The sequence below is a fragment of the Impatiens glandulifera genome, chromosome 3 (assembly GCF_907164915.1).
Source record: "Impatiens glandulifera chromosome 3, dImpGla2.1, whole genome shotgun sequence".
Taxonomy (NCBI): Eukaryota; Viridiplantae; Streptophyta; class Magnoliopsida; order Ericales; family Balsaminaceae; genus Impatiens; species Impatiens glandulifera.
Genome location: NC_061864.1, coordinates 40,269,784 through 40,289,491, shown reverse-complemented (window position 1 = coordinate 40,289,491; position 19,708 = coordinate 40,269,784). Strand labels below are relative to the sequence as shown.

Here is a 19,708-nt window from a genome sequence, read left to right as displayed (position 1 = left end):
TGTTCCTCTTTGTTTACCGGATTGTTGATAGGAGAGTTCGGGTGACCGGAGGAGTGTTCGTTTTCTGACCTATGCCGCTGGTCCCCGGTTTATAATATTTCTTGTAACGATGGAGATCGTGGCGGTTTTGAAGATTGACCAACCTCAAAATGTGATTTCTTGGCTTGATTTTGATCTTGTTGAATATCATCTTCTTCGTCAGTCGGTGTTTCGTCATTCTTGTAAACCATTGCCTCCAGATCTTTCATTATATTTTTCAGCATGGAGAGGACAAGACCGTTCACTCAGGTGACATCCTCATCTGATTTGAAGTCATCTTCCCTCTTCGCAATAATCGGTAGCAATTAATTCTATCTTGAGTTGGATTACGACGTGATATCTTGATAAAGCTTCGTGGACGGAGGTTGTGTTTGCCAAAACAAAATCCACTTCTTCCAACTCTAGGAGCTTCGACCATTTCTTCTCCTCTGGTACTTCGGGAAGAGTATTTTTGAGACTAATCTCCATTATTGTATTGGCCCATACATAAAACATGTTGGATGTGTGTAGTGCCCTTTCATCAACCTCCTTAAGAATTTCATTCACAATATTTTCGGCCTTTTGCTCTTTATCTTGAGGGCCCGGTGTTTCAACTGAATCTTCAACAATAACTTCCTCCTCACGAGGACCTGGATTGAGTCTGGTTTCAGTTCGATTCATCTCCTGATCTTCATTTGATTTTGTCGGCTCCTTGGCTTTTTCTTGCTCAAAGTCGGTTTGCTGATCACCTTCAGAACCTGCCCGGTCAGTTTCAGCATTCTGACCGGTTGTATCAACATTACCAGTCACATCAGTTTCTTCCATCTGATTGACTCCATCCACAACGTTATTAATTACATCTAACACTATCAGTTGAACCTCTAAGTTCGCAAGCTCAACCGACATGGTTGTAGTGTCCTTGATAACAGGAATAGGAGAGGAAATAGGAATATTTACCTCATTGTGAACGAATTGTTCTGGGAGAGGGGTTCCCCTTGATCTAGAGCGGCTTTCCGCATTGGCGGTAGACTCAACACGAGTCTCAATATTGATGGGAGTGGCCACGCGGTTTTCAGGTACAGTGTGTATGGGAGCGGTTGGTAAGGGATCAGTTTCAGTTTCCTCGCTGTCGGTTTCGGTTTCTTCAACAACCTTTCTTTTACCATTTTTGGCCTTCCATTTTGTTTCTTTCACCTTTGGTTGTTTCTTTGCCTTAGGCTCCTTCACTTTGGGTTCTTTACCCTTAGCGGCTCTAACACAGCTTTCCTCAATATTTTCAGAATTTAAAATCTTGTTGTTAGAGAGAAGGATACCTGGCCAGGTGGGAATATTGAGATGGAGCAGAATCTTGCTGATCTACATGGTATAACCTAGGCACTAGTTGGTCTTAGGAGATACCATCTCGCATAGACTCTCGAAAAGAATACACGCCTAGTTTATTTGATCACCCGATAGAATGCTAGCCATCATTTCAAATTTTGACCGGGTGATGCTGTCGAAATAACCCCCTAGCCTGAAGTGCCTTAGAAATGATGTCGTAGAGGATCCGATATTTGAACTGCAAAGAGCCTTTCTTTTCGTTCAGTTGCGTCGGTTCACCGGTGTTGGAAAGAACCATTTGAAAGTTTAGAGTTGACTCTTCTGAAAGATCGGTTGAAAAGTCACGCCCCTCTGTTGGAAGATGAAGGGCTTCAACGAAAATCTGTTCAAAAACCTCAAATTTCGCTCCGCCTACTTCAGCATGGATGATCTTTTTCTTTATTTTTGATGTATTGAAGAACTCTCGAACAGCACCTTGATAGCATATGAACGGAGCATCGAGGAAGTGCTCCAACCTCGATTTGTTTATGCTTTCCATGATCTTCTAAACTTCGATTGTTCCAGCGTTCTTGATATCTTCGAAATCAACCTGAACGATGTGAGTAAACAACGCATTATCTCGTCCCATGATTAAACTTTGAAGGTTTATTGAATTTGTAGAGAGAGAATGCAAGAGCATAATGGTTTTAAGAAAAGTGATAAGTTATGATTTAACATTTATTTGTACAAGAATCCTTATATAGGATGAGTGTGGCGGTTAAGTTACTGAACCGTCACACGTTATCGTACGGCCACCTTGAAAGGGCGCTAAAAGTTTCCCTCCAAAATTTAGGCGGTAAATTTAGGCGGTAAGTTTAGGTGGTAAGGTAATTAAAATCGGTACATTAATGCGTGGTAATTTTACAGCGGTTTAAAATAGAACCGAATTAGAAAAGAGACCGAATTAAATGAGCTCTAGGCTTTTAAAGAGAAGCATCTAAGTTAAAAACATTTAAAAAATACAGAGCAGTCAAATTTAAAATGCAACAACCGGTAGAGAAATAAAACAACTGGATGTTCATCAAATACAAGTACATGAATGATAATCTTAATGCCTAGCATATGCCCTTTCAATCCAGCTTTCCACCGATTCCTTAGTTAGCATGTTGGTCGGGCTCACAAGGGATCCCGGGCCGATATTAGGGTAACGAGCTTGAATGAGTCGACTAAGATGAGGAGTGTAGCCGATCCTCCTTCGAGGAGGTAAGATCACCATCTTCAAGTTTTTGAAGATGATTGAGGACCAGTTGATTGGGGTGTTAGAAACAATGTAAACCATCATATCATAGACCTTTCTTGTGTAGAACTTATTTGGTATCTGGCACAAGATAGATCTGCCGATAATATCATGAAGGACTTGAATGTGTGGGCTCAACATAGAAGCATCAAATAAAAAAAATCAAAACCCGCCAATAAAGCTTCAAAGCTTCGAATTTTTCAAAAATTTTGTTTAAGGCTCTTAAGCTTGGATCTGTGCATGTAAAATCTTCCATAAGGTAAGGTTTCAATCATCCTCAAATTCATATTCACAGTTTGAATTTGAAATTTTTATATTTCAAATTACATAAACTTGTATGCTTGATGTTTATGTGATTTTATGATTGAATATTGATCATAGGATCATTTAAAAACTATCTGGATATGAAAGATTTGATGAATTGATCAAACAAATAAAAACCAAAATTAAAATTTTTAAAATAAAAAAATAGGTTTGCTATTTTTGGGTTAATTCGATCAAATTACAACCCATAAATCTTTCCAACATAATTGTAATGATGTTGGGAAACTACTTAGATCATGTTTGATCCATCCCGATCATTTTTGATAAAATTAAAATTTTTAAATTTAAATGAATTTTTTTATTTTTTAATTGGTCAAAACGAACAGTAAGTGTTCTGGTTTTGGTACCAATCAAGTATATGTGTTATAAGGAAGCTATTGGATAGCTTTTTTCACTTCAAAACAGTCTTAAAATAAAAAAAAAACCCGATTTTTGATCAAAAATTGTTTTGAACAAATTGATCATCATCCAGGTTGATTTATACCTTAAAATGATGTTCAACATGTTCTAAGGAGCTTTGTGAAGATACCAAGGCTCTTGGACCAAACTATAAGAGCTAAAAAACTAATTTAAAAAAATAAATTCTTGTTTTCTTGAGAACCGAGACCTGTGAGTTTAGGACCGAGAGATCCGACCGAGAATCCTTAGTCCAGATCGAGACTAAGGACTGAGAAAATTGACCTAGGACCGAGACCAATGACCGATATTCTTGAGTTAGGACCGAGACCTAGGATCGATATTCTTGAGTTAGGACCGAGACCTAGGATGAGTGTTCTTGAGCTAGGACCGAAAAATCCGACCAAAGAGTCTCACCTAGACCGAGAGTTCTGACCTAGGACTTAGGACCGAGAGGTCTGACCTAGGACCGAGAGATCCTAGGTCAGAGACCAAGAAACCTATCCCTAGGCTAGTCCAGGACTGATAGGTTTTTACACATAGATAGGTAAGATCAGATAAGGACTGAGTGTCCTTAGCACCTCGACCGAGAGACTACGATACTCAAACTAAGAGATTCTGAGCCCAAGCTGAGGGTCTCTAGACCCCGACCAATAAAATCGGACCCGAACCTTAGGACTCCGGTCCTAAGGCTTGTTTGGTTCCACTTTTCAAAATTTAAAATTATTTTTTTTAATTTTTGGACACCAAATCATTTTCAATATTTTTGGGATATTTCCACAAAAATATTTCAATAAATGTTGGTTTGGTCTTTATTTCTAAACCCTAATGCCTTTAAAAATAACTAATATTTTTTAGGTTTTTCCACCATAGCTCTCATCCGTAACAGGTACCATCATTTAAATATTGATGTTTTAATACTTTAAATAACGTTAAACCTAAAATCACGAATATGACCGAAATAATAATTGGTTAAAACTAAAACGTTATACAACCGATTTCTTAAAAGCCAACTTTATAAATAAAGACCGTTTTCGGACGGGTACGGAGGATGAAGCGTGGAAGCCCTTTCCCAAGTATTACCAAACTTCGAACCAAAACGAAACTCTAATGTAAAATATGTTTGTACACGTACATCTTTTTATTGATGTTTCTAAAATCAATTAGCGACTCTGTTTTCAAATAAATAATCTTTATTAAATTAATTATGTTTAATTAATTTAAACTGAATTTCAAATCAAATCGTCATTTAATTGTAACAAATCCCCAAATTATTAAAATTTGAATAAAATTAATTATTTTTACATAATTAATTTTAAAAAGTTGTCAGTTACTATTAAAATCTTTTAAAAACAATGTTTTATTTTAAAAAATGTCTGGCACGCAAACCAAGGTTGAAACTTTCGAACCTCAAGCTACCACGGGTCTCCCTTATTTCCATGTGTCCACTAAACAAGTGTTAAACTACAAAAGGGATTTCCCGAAAGTTACACACTAATACTCTAGTCTTGATTACTACAATAATAGCATAATGTATTGATTCTACCAGATATACCCTAGAAACCAAAAAACGATTCAACAAGGTTGAGGTATTGAAATCAACATATGTTACTCATTTAGACTCTAGTCTTCAAAATGTTACTTGTTAGTAACCCACATGAATAAGCTTATCAAACTTTTCATGTCCCTTTATGTCTCATCAAGCGACATTAATCCTAGTCATTTATGACTATCCCAACAAGCACTAACCAAATACTATTGGCCAATAGTTATAAATAATGCATACGACATGAATAATATGTTGATATTCACGTCCAATAAAAGTTGTTTTTTCAACAAATATCCACGGTCATTTCTGCACCATTATCCTATAAACTTTGCATATACTTTATTAAAAATCTGTAAACAGATCTAAAGAATCAATCCTTGTTAGGATAATCATCAATGAAAGATTCATAATTCATGACCAATGCTTAGAAAGCCTCGACAAATGCTACACACAGCAACACAAAGGTCATAAAAAACATTCGCTCACTCCATGTTCTATTTTTCCATTACCCTCACACCAAAATACAAATTGGGCAAGAAAACTTAGTGTTATATGTCATACTTGAATCCGCGTTTGTTGTAACCAAACTCGATTCGAGAGGGCACTGTATAAACACTAAAATTTCATTTACTCAATCTATAAATTATTTTGAATAAATAAAGTCAAGATAATTAAAATTAAGCCAAAACAAGATTAAATAATTAAATGGATTAATTATTGTAATAATTTAATCCTAATTAATTAAGATAATGGCCAAGAAAAATAAATAAAATAATTTTGGATAAATGTTATACTCATTTGATCTCAAATTAATTTTAAGAAAATTAAAAAGATTTAAAATAAATAATTTAGGATAAATGTTGTATCAATTTTATCCCAAATAAATTATTTATTAAACCCAAATATATATATAAATAATAATAATAAACGGGCAAAATAAATGTCATATTTATTAAAAATATTTTTTATATTTTGTAGGTTGAAAATGGGACAAAAAGGGAATAAAAATAAATAAATTTTAAACAAGCTCTAAGGCTGGAAAAGGGCTAAAATCTGTTGTAGCCGAAACTAAGATGAATTAGTGCAGCAGACCTCACAACCATCGGATGAGCACTGAATTGCAATCCAACGCCCAGTAGTCAGTTGTGTCGGCTGTTGTAATAGAAGAAATGTGCGTTCACAAAGTAGTAGATCGACTAACGCGTGCCTCAACGTCGTTAGCCTAGACACGAAGGAATGCCCATACGCCAATGGAACGCAGACAGAACGTCATGCGTTAGATTTTTTGACCAAAACAACATCGTTTTGTCTAGTTTGTCTTCTTCCTCGCGACGATGAACATGATAATAAAAATTCCATTCTTGATTTTTCAAAGATGGAACTCCGTCGTTAGTCCACCAAAATGGCTGATTCAAAAGATTAAATGATCACCCTACCATAGTGATCATCTCTCCTTTGATCATAGGCCTCATCATGGCCTACTCAAGCAAGTTAGATGAAGAACAAACAAAATGACATTGATGACTTTTGACTAAATTCGATCCACTTTCTCAACAAACCGACCTTGGGAGGCTATAAATAGTCTACTATTGGCAAACCAAAGGCAAAAGATCAATCTCAAGCCATCAATCACTCCCGAGCATAAATTCACCATTGAAGAGTTTCAAGCTTTTTTAAATTTTTGAAAATTTCATATAAGGCTGTAAGGTACTGATTCAAGTATTTAGGAATTTTCTATAAGAGTTAAGGAGTGTTCTCCAACTTCAAATAAACTTCCAACCATACTATAATTTGAATTACAAGTTTGAATTGAAATTTTTATATTTCAGTTTTACTAGTTTCATATACTGTTTGATTATTTAGTTTCTTGATTAGAGAACGATCTTGTTAGGATCGGGATCGCCAATAGAGGACCGGGATCCGGCTAAAGGTAGATCGCTTACAACAACAACACACAACAATTGGAACTAATCCAGTTAAAAATTAGAACCGCTCTTAACACTACACAGATTGTCACAGACTCTTGAACCGAGTTCAAGGGAGGAAATGTCTGTTTCAATCTGAAGCAACGTACATGATTCAGTTTGGAAGGTATTAGGAGAAGTCGGTTAAGGTGGAGAGAAAGTCGATTCGGTTTGAATTAAGGGAAAGCCGGTTCGGTTGGAGTGAGTAGTGTTTCGGTTCGGTTAGAGTAAGTAAGCTGGAATATAAAATGAAGAACATAAGACAAATTTTTATGGATGTTCGGAGTTGAAACTCCTACATCACCCATTCTTCTCAAACAGTGAGAAGGATATTCACTAACTAGAATATTCAACAAACACACTCCGATCGATTCTTATTTACTGTTCGTCAATTACACCACTCACATAATGATGTAATACTTTTACACAAGGTAAAATACACAAAATTTCTCAAAGTCAGATTTCAAATAATTTCAAGGATTTCAATCAATATTCAGGGTCGCGCGTAAAATTCGTCTAGTTGTGAATCTGTAGAAATCCGTGTGTTCTTCGTTTCCTTGGGCTTCTATTTATATGAGAAATATGACAACAGTCATATTTTTCTCTCTCTAGGGGATTGGTCATTTGAAGCCGTGCCGGTTCAGATAAGGTGGCGTGCACACCTTTCCATTTTGGACACATGACAGACATGCACTAGGCAGCCACATGTTTCAGAAAATTACTTGTGATTTTGGGTAAGGTCAGGTAATCATTATTCTGCCCCATGCCTGGTTTCTTCTTTTACATATTCTTAAGGAATATTTTGTTTGTCTTAACACGTTATCTTCAAGATATTCATATCTTTTGAATAATCTGCCCATTGAAGATGTATGTTGGCTCTTAGGATTTTCGATGGGTTGAATTAGCTGGACACTTTCGGTTTGCAATTCAACCGGTCCTAAACTTGAACCATTCCGGATTTCTGCACAAAGGTTGAACCTGTCCGGATTTCATCTCAAACCTGAGAATGCTGAAGATATTTATTAGCCAAAGCTGAGGGCAATTAAATGACCGAAGCTTATTTATGACCGGAACAGTTCATGATCGGAGCTCATTTAATCAACCGTAACTCATTGGAGCTCATTTAATCAACCGGAACTCATTAATGACCGACCATGCTTCATTAAGTGTCGGTTGACCGAGTCGGTTTGACCGAGCCGGTTGACCGATCTTTATTTCCGAACCGAAGTCAGACTACTAGTCAATCTACCGAACCGATATCATCTGCCGAGCCGATCTCGCCTATAGGTAAATTTCGAATTATGCTCAGCTTCCCTGAAATAACAAAACTTTAAATATTATATGCAGTCGGTGAGATTTGATACCTGGCCACCTGTATGACAGGCAAAAGTGTTTACCACTACACTAAAAGCACATTTTTGTTATATTTAAACCAATTAATATACTTGATATGACTTAGCGGTTTAACTTATTTATTTGAACTTAATTTATCTATTCATTAAACTTTTCATAATTTCTAACAATTATTTTCTAACAATTTCTCCCTTTTTGATTATTTAGAATAAATATTCAAAACTCGTAATTGTTGGCCGGTTTAAAGAAGTTGTATTTGAAAAGGTTTCCAAAATTCTAACAATTTCTCCCTTTTTGATTATTTAGAATAAATATTCAAAACTTGTAATTGTTGGCCGGTTTAAAAATTAACTCAATTTTTCTAACAATGATCTTATGATCATTTATAAGCTTTCTGTTGAAACAAAACTGAATCAATCATCTTAAATTAGAGATACCCAATTTTGATTTTTTTAAAAATCGAGTTTCTATTCTTGAGTAATTGCTCAAGAACAACAACCCATAAAGTTTTTTAACATGTTTCTAAGGATGTTGGGAATATATTTAAACCAATTTCAAGCAATCCTAATCATGTTTGATAAAAAACTATTTTTTTTTATAAAAACTAAATAAAATAGTTCTTGAATTGGTCAAAACGAACAGTCAGTGTTCATATTTTGGTTTCATTCAACCATATGAAGCATAGGGAAGTTATTGGTAAGCTCCTTACGCTTCATTAAAGATTATAAACCAAGAACCCAGTTTCTTACCTCAAAATTTTGAGTTAAGTGTGACAACATCCCGATCGAATGACATATATGGATGATGTTATAAATAAACCATAGAACTGTATGAAGCTTATTGTGCCCTTGAATCAATGGATCAAGGCTCTAGTCAAAACATCAAACCTACAATTTGATGTTCTTAATGACTGAGTAGAGTTAGCCCAAGGCTAACCCAATATTGAGAGCACCTCGCACCTATGACCGAGAAAAGTTAGCCTAAGGCTAACCTAGGACCGAGAAAAGTTAGATTAAGACTAACCAAGGACCGAGGGCATCTCACACCTAGAACCGAGGATAGTTAGCCCAAGGCTAACCTAGGAACAACGAATTCCTTATGTTATGATCGGGGAGTTTTGCGCCCGACCGAGGATTCCCGCATTCGATCGAGGACTACCGCACCCCCACTGAGGACTCCTACACCCAGGACCGATGACTCACGCGCCCAACCAAGAGTCTTTCGCACCTCGACCGAGGATTCTTGCACCTCGATCGAGGGATCTTAACCTAAGACCGAGGGTTTTAGCCCAAGATAAAGGGAAATCGCACCCAAGACCGAGTGGGTCGGTCTTAGGGCCTGTTCGGTTTAAATTTTAAAATTATTTTTATAATTTTCGATCCCCAAACCATTTTCTATAAATCTGAATATTATCATAAAAAATATTTTGATAAGAGCTTGATTGAGATTTATTTTTAGATTCTAATACCTTAAAAATGATGTTTTTAGGTACATTCTTCATTAATCGTCAACATCAGTCTCAGGTACTAACATTTAAATATTATTTTTATAATTTTAAATACAAAAAAACTTGTGTATGTCAATGATCTGAAGAAAAATTGGTTAAATAAAACATAATAAAACTAATTTTTCAAAAACTAAGACTTTATAAAATAAAGACCGTTTTAAACGGGTACGGAGGATATAGCGTAAAAGCTTTTTTTCTTGAGTATCATCAAACATCGAACCGAAAAGAAACTGATAAAAAATACGTTTGTAGACGTATAATTTTATTAATTTTAAAAATCAATTGCCGATTCTTATTAAACAAATAATTTTTTTAAAATTAATTATAATTTTAAACTAATTTAAATACATATTTTCTTAATCATACTTTAATTTGATTATTTCAAATCTAAAAGATTATAATTAATTTAAAAATGTCTAAACATATTTCTATAAATATTTTAAAATAATGTTCTATTAAGAAAGACTCACAAGACGCAAACTTAAGTTAAAATCTCTCGAAACTCGAGTTTTTTTTTTTTTCCAGAAAAAGTGATTTCCTAGGTCACAAACTTAATAAATTAATCATAAAAAATTATTCTCATGAAATAAAATAGTATATTGATATATTTTATCTAAATAGAAGAATTCTTATGAGTATTGAGCTAGCTATCTAGTTATATCAATAATAATAATTCATTCTTAAAACTGGTTTGGTGTTTAGTTATTTAAAAGAAAAATAAATTATGAATATATATTTTTTTAATTTGAAATTAAATTTTATAAAAAATAAAATAAAAATATTTTGATAAAATATAATTGTTTGAAGATTAAAATAAAAATCTATGAATAGAATCCAACAAAGAAGATGATATATATTGATTAAAGCTGTTCACATGTTAAAATAAAGAAGAAAAATGATCTGTTTTTATATTATATATACAGCTAGGTTCAGAAACATTCATTTGTCGGATTATTCCTCAGCGCGCGCTCTCTCTCTATCTCCATCTGTAACCGACTCTTGTTCTTCGCCTTCTCCTTCGCCAGATGTCCGACAGCCGATAAATCTTCCCAAGGATACATCAGCTTCACGCCCTTAGGGTCCCCATTTCTTCCCTGCTCGCCTGATTCGTTCTTCCTTCTTTTCAGGATCACTGACTCCATAAATTGTTTTGTATTCTGCGATTTCATCCCCCCTCTCTCTCTCTCTCATTCTCTTCCTCCCCTTCCTTTCCTTTCGCCATAACTTTCCCGATTTGTTTTTGGGTCGTCAGATTTAAGTTTGTGGACAAACCTTTTCTTTATATTTCCTACGTACAAAAAGGATGAGGTTTAGGGATGAAGATGAGAGAGATGAACATATGCTATCAATGGGAAACAACCCTCTTACACCCCAGCCGATGAGAGTGGTTGGATACGCTCTCACGTCAAAGAAGACTAAGAGTTTTTTACAGCCCAAACTTGAACTTCTTGCTAGGTAAATAGTTCATGTCCTCTTCCTCTAAAATCGTTTTTTTTTCAGGTTCTATTTTCCTTTTTTCCTCTTGTTCAGTGGAGCTTGTTATTCTGTCTTAATCTCCATTTAGTTGTTTATGGTTTGGGGTCTTGTTTTGTGGTAGAATGTTGCTTTTGCTTGGACTTTTTTATGATTTGCATTCGTTGTCGGTCTGTTGAATGGAATAGAATCTTCTGGAAGATTGTTTCGTGTCATAAGTCTAGGATTTGGGGTTGTTATCTGTTGACCAGCAGCTGTCTTGGTTCCTTTTGAATGATGCTTTGTCTATTTCCTAGGCTTTTTTATGCTATTAGATGACTATTCCACACGTTAGTATGTGCTTGCAAATACAGTCATAAATTGGAATGCATGGGTTTGCTTTCTAAGTGATTCTTCTTTACCCTTGCCAGCTTCGCTGACAAAAGTCATTCTTTACACATTTTATTCCTTGTTTTCAAGCTTAAAGTTTGCCATCTTTCCAGTTTCTATGAGCTGTCTTTACTCTATCTTGTTTTTTTTTTATTGGGAAAAGAAAAGCTGTCCCTGTCCCTGTACCAAAACAGTATCACTAGCTTTTACATTTGTTTCTCTCAGAAATTTCCGAGGAAGATGGTGGCTTCTTTAATTCCAATATATAATTTATTTTTTGTGTAAATTCATTTAATCTCAAAGCAAATTTCATCATATTTATGTTCTATGCAGGGATAAGGGAATATTGTTTGTTCCCATTGACCAAAGCAGGCCACTTTCAGAGCAGGGTCCTTTTGACATAGTCTTGCATAAGGTTAGCAAAAAGATTTTGTGATCTAGAATCGTTAAATTACATTTCATGTAAAAACAGATGAGTTAAGCAGGCTATTATTTTCACTAAAAGATGTGTGATCACATTTTCTCTTTCCTTAATGCAGCTAACTGGAAAGGAATGGCGACAGATTCTCGAGGTTGGTCAACTGCATGACTATCTTTATTTAAATAAATGTGTTTAATTTCAAAGGTGATATTCAAATGATGTGTCCATTCTGTTATATTATATTATGTTTAACTATGCAAAGTAGTGTGGATTCTTTTTTGTGTCTGACCTTATATGTGGAATGCTTGTTCCATCTATAATGTATTGGACTAGTAGACAGTTTAGCTGTCTTGTACAGGTTTATCCTAGCATTACTTGCAAGAGATTACTGGTTTTGAATAGTTTTACTGCTCCAGTGGATATAATTGACTTCATCTTCCCCATTGGGGTAAATGTATCCTAAGATTGAATAACCTGATGCTTTGTGTGACCTTCTTGCTGGAATATGTTCTTTTGTAATCCTTCCATTTTATGCTATGTTTCTATATATTAATAGTATTTTTATATCAAGTTTTCTTAACAAAAGGATGAAATCATCCACAAGCAGAATTCTTCATTGGAATATTTTATTTTTGAGAAAACCATTATTGGAATATTGTGGAGCTACCTATCTTGTATGAACTTTGTTTGCAAGGTTATTCCAAATATCTACTAAAGTACTACTGTATTTTGCACCCAACTGCTTGACAAACTAAAATGCATTACATTATAATCAATATGAACACATTTTGTTTGATCTACCTTCTAATTTTCTTCCAGAGTGAAATTATACTAGTAACCTATGCAATGAAATTGTATAGGTGGAGAATTGTGATTAGTGGGGTTTGAAATGTTCTGCTGTTTTTTCAAAAATAAAAAGACGTGTTCAACTTGTAATGTAGTATAATATTATAATACTTATATTTCAGTCACCTTATCAAGATTTCAGATCCTATGTTGTCATGGCCATAAAATTTGTGATATCTACATGTTTGACTTTTCCATTATATATGCATTTTATGAATACAATTTAAGGGTTTGTTTGATGTGAAATAGTTGGATTTAATCCAAATAAATCACTTCTTCTATCAAATCAAAATTATCAACTAAATTACCAAAATATCCTTTCTTTATAAATTTTAAAATATTATAAAAATGACATTTTAGTCGTTAACCCAAATAAACCACTTTCCATCAAATAAGTTTTTTTTTCTCTAAAAAAGGTGTCTATTTGGAAAAAAAACCTACATCAAACAAGCTTTAAAACTATTCCTTGTTTTCCCACCAATAAAAGACTTATTTCATCATTGTAATATTTTTGAGCTAGCTGTTAAGTCGAACTAGTTTGTTGAGAGGAACTTGACACCATTTAAAAGCAAAGTTATTGTAAATGTCTGCTGCGTACACTGCAGCAGCGCTGCTGCTTGACAAACTGAAATGTTTTTTTTGTCGGATCTACATGTAAAATGGTCTTCCCAAACAAATTATATTAGTAGCCTAGACATTAAAGCGGTATTGGCGGGGTAATGTGATTAGTGCTTTTGAAGTATTACTCTGAATGTAGTCAAGATTTAAGTCTTTTTCCAATTTCATTGATTCATCAATGAGTTAGGTGTTTGGAGGATTAGTTTCCTATTCTTTTGAATTCAAAATCATTTTGGTTAAACTGATATTAAGTATTTCTTCACTTTATTCCTTTAAGATTAAGATGTTGTGTTAGTTATGATCACTTGCTTGTATATGCAATCTGCATTCTCTTTTTGAGAAAAAACAGACTTACTTGGTAGGTTACAACTGTTCATAGCTTGGAGTCATCATGGATATTATAATTGACAAGTTTGTAGGATTTCTGGTGTCAGATATGGGTGTTTCAAAGATTTTTTTTTTCTTTCTGTTTAATGACCATGTTTTTCTTTATATTCTTCTTTTTCAGTTGTATAATAAGGACACATATGGGATATGGTTGTCCTGCTGCCATAACCAGTTCTGTTTGCTATGCACATCAGTTTTAAAATTTCTTAAAATGTTTTATCACAGATTGAAGAATAATGTGATTACATCATTTGCCTTGGACCTTGTTTAATCCAAATAACCCCTTATACCATCCTCAAACATTTAATGAATCAAATCATATACCAAAAACCAAATTACCTGTACTTTTATTTTCTAAAACATTGTAAACCTTAAATACATAGGTTATTTTAGTTATTTTGAACTTTCTCATCGAACAGGGTTTTTATTTCCCCTAAAAAATCTGTTTACTGCCAAAAAACAAAAAACGTTACTTCAAACTAGCTCTTGGTTTGTTTCTCTTAAAAGTGCACTGTTTATCTTCACTACATCTAGGTCTTTGAGGTACTCTCTGTTGATCTCTTCTTTTTATACTTGGTACTGCATTAGTAGCAGCATATGTCAATGTCAAGCATATTTCTACTCAGAGTTCTATGCACTGCCATTATTTTTCCCTTTGTAAAATAGTGTTTTGATGTGTCATTGTAGTTTATATTGAGATTGTGTTGTGGACAACAAGATGATAATGGAATTGTAGGGTTAGACATTCTTTAGTTCTATTTCAGTTTCATGTATGCGTTTAGGCATCTGAATAAGTTTTAAGTTTGGAACGGGACACTAGTTGAATCTAGGTCATATCATGCGAGAGCTCCTGGTGGCTTTCATCTAAATGAGGTGGCTATCCGTTAATAGGTTAAATGTTCTAATAGCATATCACATTAAAATTGAAATACTATCCCTTCTGGCTTAGCGGCAACACGAGTTGGATATTCCCAGCCTCCCTGAGGTCTTGATTCGAGTCCGTCAGGCGGCAAGTTCCGTGAACGGTTAAATGGTTAAGTGTGTTTGCGGGTTATGTGCTTAACACGTGATCAAATTTTTTACCCCATCAAGGTAGCCCAGTGGTAAGAGTCGGCTTAAAAAACTAAAAGGTCACGGGTTCGATTACAACTGGAAACACTTTGAGTTTAATTGGGGAATCATTATAATGTGGGGTGTCATGCCACTTCTCCTTTAATTCCAAAAAAAATAAAATTGAAATATTGTGTTTAATGTTATTGAAGGATTACCGGCAAACACATCCAGAAGTTACAGTTCTCGATCCTCCAGATGCCATACAGCATGTATACAATCGCCAATTTATGCTTCAGGATGTTGCTGATCTGAACTTGTCTGATGCATATGGTAAGTTTCTGAAACCTGTATCGCTAGAGGAGTATTAGAGTAAAATTGAAGGAAAGCTTCATGGTCTTGGAATTCACTCTTCTGCAGGCACAGTCGGTGTGCCAAAGCAATTGGTTATAAAGAAGGATCCGTCATCCATTCCTGATGCAGTATACAGAGCTGGATTGACATTGCCTCTTGGTACATCTTCAATTAACTTATAGAATTATTTTATCAGGTTTCAGCGTGGTTTTGGGGCTCCAATAATTACTCGCAATTCAAAGTTCTAAATCACCTAGCTGGGTATAAAATATAATGGGTAAATTGTTCTATATGTTTACACGTCTACTTTCTCCATTTCAGTTGCGAAACCATTGGTTGCGAAGTCACATGAACTGTCTCTAGCTTATGATAGATGCTCGCTCCAAAAACTTGAACCTCCACTTGTTCTACAAGAATTCGTGAACCATGGTAAGTGAACTTGCATTGTGACCTCTATTTAGAAAGTTATATTTAGTCACTATCACAACCCCATTGAAAAATCGCAAAGTTCAAATTGAAAGTGATTTTAGGTTTGGTTGATTTAGTATGAATCATGTTTTTGATTATTTTTTGGATCATGATCCAAATTGTAGTATACTAATAGCTTCATGGATATGCAATTTTTTTAATAGATATCCAAATTAAATGTAATTTTTGTTTCATTTGGTATATAGATTTATTTTCTGGATCATGAATTATTTTTAACCATGAAACAAATTATTTTACGACCATCATTGTGATTTTTGCAACATAACAAATGTAGATTTTTCCATATAATGATATAATGATAAAATGGTATACCAGACATAACTTGTTCCATGGTTTAATGTATGACATTGTATCTTGGTGTTTTATAGGAGGTGTGCTGTTTAAAGTTTATGTTGTTGGTGAAGCCATCAAAGTTGTCAGACGATTTTCTCTGCCTGATGTGAGTAAGCGTGAACTATCGAAATCTGCGGGTGTATTCCGATTTCCAAGGGTTTCTTGTGCTGCTGCATCAGCTGATGATGCTGATTTAGATCCTTCAATTGCTGGTGAGCTGACATAAAAAACATTGACTTCACATTACTTACCATAGCATTTTATTTTACATTGATGCCATCTTTTCTATATCTAATAGTTTAGGCTACATTATTGGCCTCACTTGGAAACACTTATAATGTTGTTTGTGTATTTGGATTCGGATGTATCTGTTCAAGTCTAGTTTTCAAAAATAATCTTATCTCCAGATACATTTTTGGATCTAGAGTTTATGTACCCCAGGTGTTTCCAAATGGGCATTGGCCTCATTTGGAAATTAGTATCCTAATCCAGATGAGAAACAACCACTATATGAATATGTTTCTGACTAAGTTATGTTTTTAAACATAATCTCTCATCCATACAAGTTTTTGCATTCAAATTTTTTGTATCAAGTTGTTTCAAATGGGGCCTTTTTGTGATTAAATCAACACATTCTTTTGTTTTTCCATTTACATTAGTAACTTATTTGTACTACTTTACTACAATACCTTCAAACTAATTCACTGCACAACTGGAGAAGCACTTTAGTCATGAATGTTTCTTTTGACCTTTTTCTCACAACTGCAAGCAAAATGCAAGGGTTCATATACAATGGGAGAGAAGGATGTAGACTACTCATTCTGTTTAGGCAATGATTATGTGAAAAGATGTGACCAAGTTAAGTAGTCTAAAAGTCCATATTCAGATCTGAAGTTAGGTAAAATGTTCAAATGAGGACTTGATGTTTTGTTTTGTTCAAAAGGGACTCAAAGTTTGAGGAAAGCCCAAACAGAATCATTGTTGACTGTAAATCACACACCCTTTTTAATTTGCAATTTTTTTTTAAATATTAGCATTTCATCACAACTTCTATTTTGCTTATAATTTTAAGTCTGTTTAAACATTTTCCAGGTTTGACTCTTTTTTAAATATTTCTCCAACTTTAAGTCTTCTTTTGACCTTTGCTCAAGCTTCTAATTTTATTTTAAATGAAAATATTTGTTGTGTCCTAATTTGAACAAATTGCCAAACTTCTGATATTTGTTTTTATTTTTGGCCTTTAAGTTAGGGGTTGATTGAGCTTGGGTTTAGATTATGGTTATTAATAAAACTGTTTGTTTTAATAACCCAAATTATTTAGATAACCTATAAATCCTTATGAAAATGACAAATTCACCCTTATTCTAAAAGCAATCAACACAAAGAAGGTTTATATGTTTAAGGGTACTTTGACCATCTAAAAAAATATTTAAAAGATGTCAAAAGTACATCACATAATTGATTTGAGATCATTTGAATAATCTCAGACGAACTCTGAGGCGTTGTTTGATGTGGTTCATTTGGATTTACTATCCCATAATTAATCACTTCTTTCCATCAATGCATCAACTAAAATAACCTTTATTTCTATAACATTTTAAATTTAATTGAGGATATTGTATTTTACTCAAGATCGAACAATTTTTTAATATTCGTGGTGTTGCTCTAGACCTTTAGCCATGGGACTGACTAATTTCTTGTACGCGCAGAGCTTCCTCCAAGACCATTGCTCGAAAGGCTTGCTAGGGAACTGCGTCGTCGATTGGTATGGTCTTCATACAGCTTCTACAAATTTGAGGCATATGCATAGAAGTCTCTAGCGTGAAATTTACAACTGTCATAGTTGATCTGTCATTTAAATTATGTAGGGCCTTCGGCTATTCAATTTGGATATGATCAGGGAGCATGGAGCACGAGACCGTTTCTTTGTCATTGATATCAACTACTTCCCTGGTAAGTTATATTTCACTTTTTATACAATGTGTGTTCATCAAGATTTTACTTAAAAGGACAATATGGAAGTTATATCCTGGTAATTCTTTCTTCTTGAGTTTCTGTAGATCTGTGTAGCTTTTCGGGGCTTGTTCAATGTGGGTTATTTGGAGTAAATCCAAACAATTCAACAACTCATCAAACCATCAACTAAAATACCATTTCTCATGAATTTGTGTCAAACTTGTTTTATTTCCAAAACTTTTTTAAAAATGACCCAAATTACTTTCCATCTTCAGTAATTGGTTTATTCTCTCAATCTCTTAAATAATCTTTACACAATTTATGCAACATTAATCTCAATGATTGGTTAAAATACTTTTGAGACATTTTCAAAAGTTCACGAGCATGTCGCAAGCTTAATGGGCTTCATTCCTTGAAAAATATTATAATACTAAGGTTATGTTGGTGATTTGATCCAAGTAATCCGTTCTCTCATAAATAAACAAAGATTATGTTCAAATAATTTGATTTAACCCTACATCAAACAAGAACTAGGGTAAGTTCCTTATAAAGAGTCAATTTATGATATTTGTAGGGTATGGAAAAATGCCAGAGTATGAACACATTTTCACGGATTTCCTACTGACCCTGGGAGAGAGTAAGTATAAGAAACTTACTTCAAAGCCAGTTGAAGAGCCTCTGGGCTAAAAAAACAAAGATTGAGACCAACTGCCAAGCAACTGCATTCATTTCTTCGAAAATAAAAACACAAAGCTTCAATGTTGAAAGTGAACAAAATCATGTTGTGCGCAATTGGTTCCTAAAACGGGCAAGGAGAAGTTACAACCATCAACATCATCTGGTATATAGCTTACGCCAGTCTGTTTAACCGCCTCTGATTGCTTAAGGATGATTAGCCACCCTGTAAATAATGGGTAGTTGATAATTTTTTTTATGTGCTCTTGTTTCCGTTAATGAATTTTCTTTATTGACTTTGGTAACAGGTCGGAGGATGTTATGGATCTTGTAAATTCTTTTGAAAAACTATGCAAATAAACGCCCCTGACTATGTTATTCTCTTTGTTTTACATTATTATTATTGTTAGGAATTTGAAATGGGATATAATCATCTTTGAACTTTACTCTTTAGAGATTCCAATATGTATTTCAATCATGATCTCGAATTGCTTTCTGAAGTTTTTATTTTGAGATGATATATTATAAAACAATGTTTTTCGTGTTCATATCTAAAAATGATTTTAAATTCTGTGAATTAATACAAAAATATAAATATTGTACGAAATAAAATTATAATAATCATTTATGTTATTATATATATATATATATATAATAATAATAACATAAATATCACCTGGAGAAGAATTATTTATAACACTTTCACCATTTATTTTTTTCAACAACCTCATTTTGTTATATCACTATATTCATAATATAAATATCGCGAGTCAGACGAAACATAATCATAAACTTAATAAAAATCCCCATTGTTTGTCATGGTCGACTTCGTAATCTTATTAAGGGGTATTTTATTCCAACCACATTGTCAACCTCTTACCCTCGTTGTTTATTGTATGTTGAAGCTCTAGTTAGGTCTTTAGAGTTTGTGAAAACTTATTCACATTTTTATAAGTTAAAAAAACTTTATTTTAAAATAACTTTGATTTTACGACTGTTTCTCTCTCTCGAGTATTATCTTTCGTAATTG

The 19,708-nt window shown here is 33.9% G+C and overlaps 1 protein-coding gene across 2 annotated transcripts; it reads left to right on the top strand.

The window, feature by feature from the left end:
• The first annotated feature begins 10,641 nt into the window (after positions 1 to 10,641).
• On the top strand, positions 10,642 to 19,131 carry LOC124929391 (inositol-tetrakisphosphate 1-kinase 3-like). 2 transcript variants are annotated; one of them, XR_007098654.1, is made up of 11 exons: positions 10,642 to 11,162; positions 11,883 to 11,964; positions 12,089 to 12,121; positions 15,084 to 15,204; positions 15,292 to 15,384; positions 15,547 to 15,654; positions 16,083 to 16,259; positions 17,757 to 17,812; positions 17,916 to 18,000; positions 18,578 to 18,844; positions 18,987 to 19,131. XR_007098654.1 is itself a non-coding variant. In XM_047469742.1 (10 exons), exons 1-10 carry the CDS (start codon positions 11,011 to 11,013, stop codon positions 18,688 to 18,690), a joined length of 1,020 nt encoding a protein of 339 aa, XP_047325698.1. In that variant the 5' UTR covers positions 10,642 to 11,010; the 3' UTR covers positions 18,691 to 19,131. The 2 variants fall into 2 exon arrangements, 1 of the variants encoding a protein (XP_047325698.1); XM_047469742.1 differs by having other exon boundaries at positions 18,578 to 19,131.
• Positions 19,132 to 19,708: the final 577 nt, after the last annotated feature.

What these genes read in the sequence shown, in the direction of transcription:
- LOC124929391 (XM_047469742.1), top strand. Translation starts at nt 11,011, where the DNA reads ATGAGGTTTAGGGATGAAGATGAGAGAGATGAACATATGCTATCAATG. An exon ending in ACAAGAATTCGTGAACCATG is followed by an intron (nt 15,655 to 16,082) that starts GTAAGTGAACTT and finishes GGTGTTTTATAG; the next exon opens with GAGGTGTGCTGTTTAAAGTT. An exon ending in TGATATCAACTACTTCCCTG is followed by an intron (nt 18,001 to 18,577) that starts GTAAGTTATATT and finishes TGATATTTGTAG; the next exon opens with GGTATGGAAAAATGCCAGAG.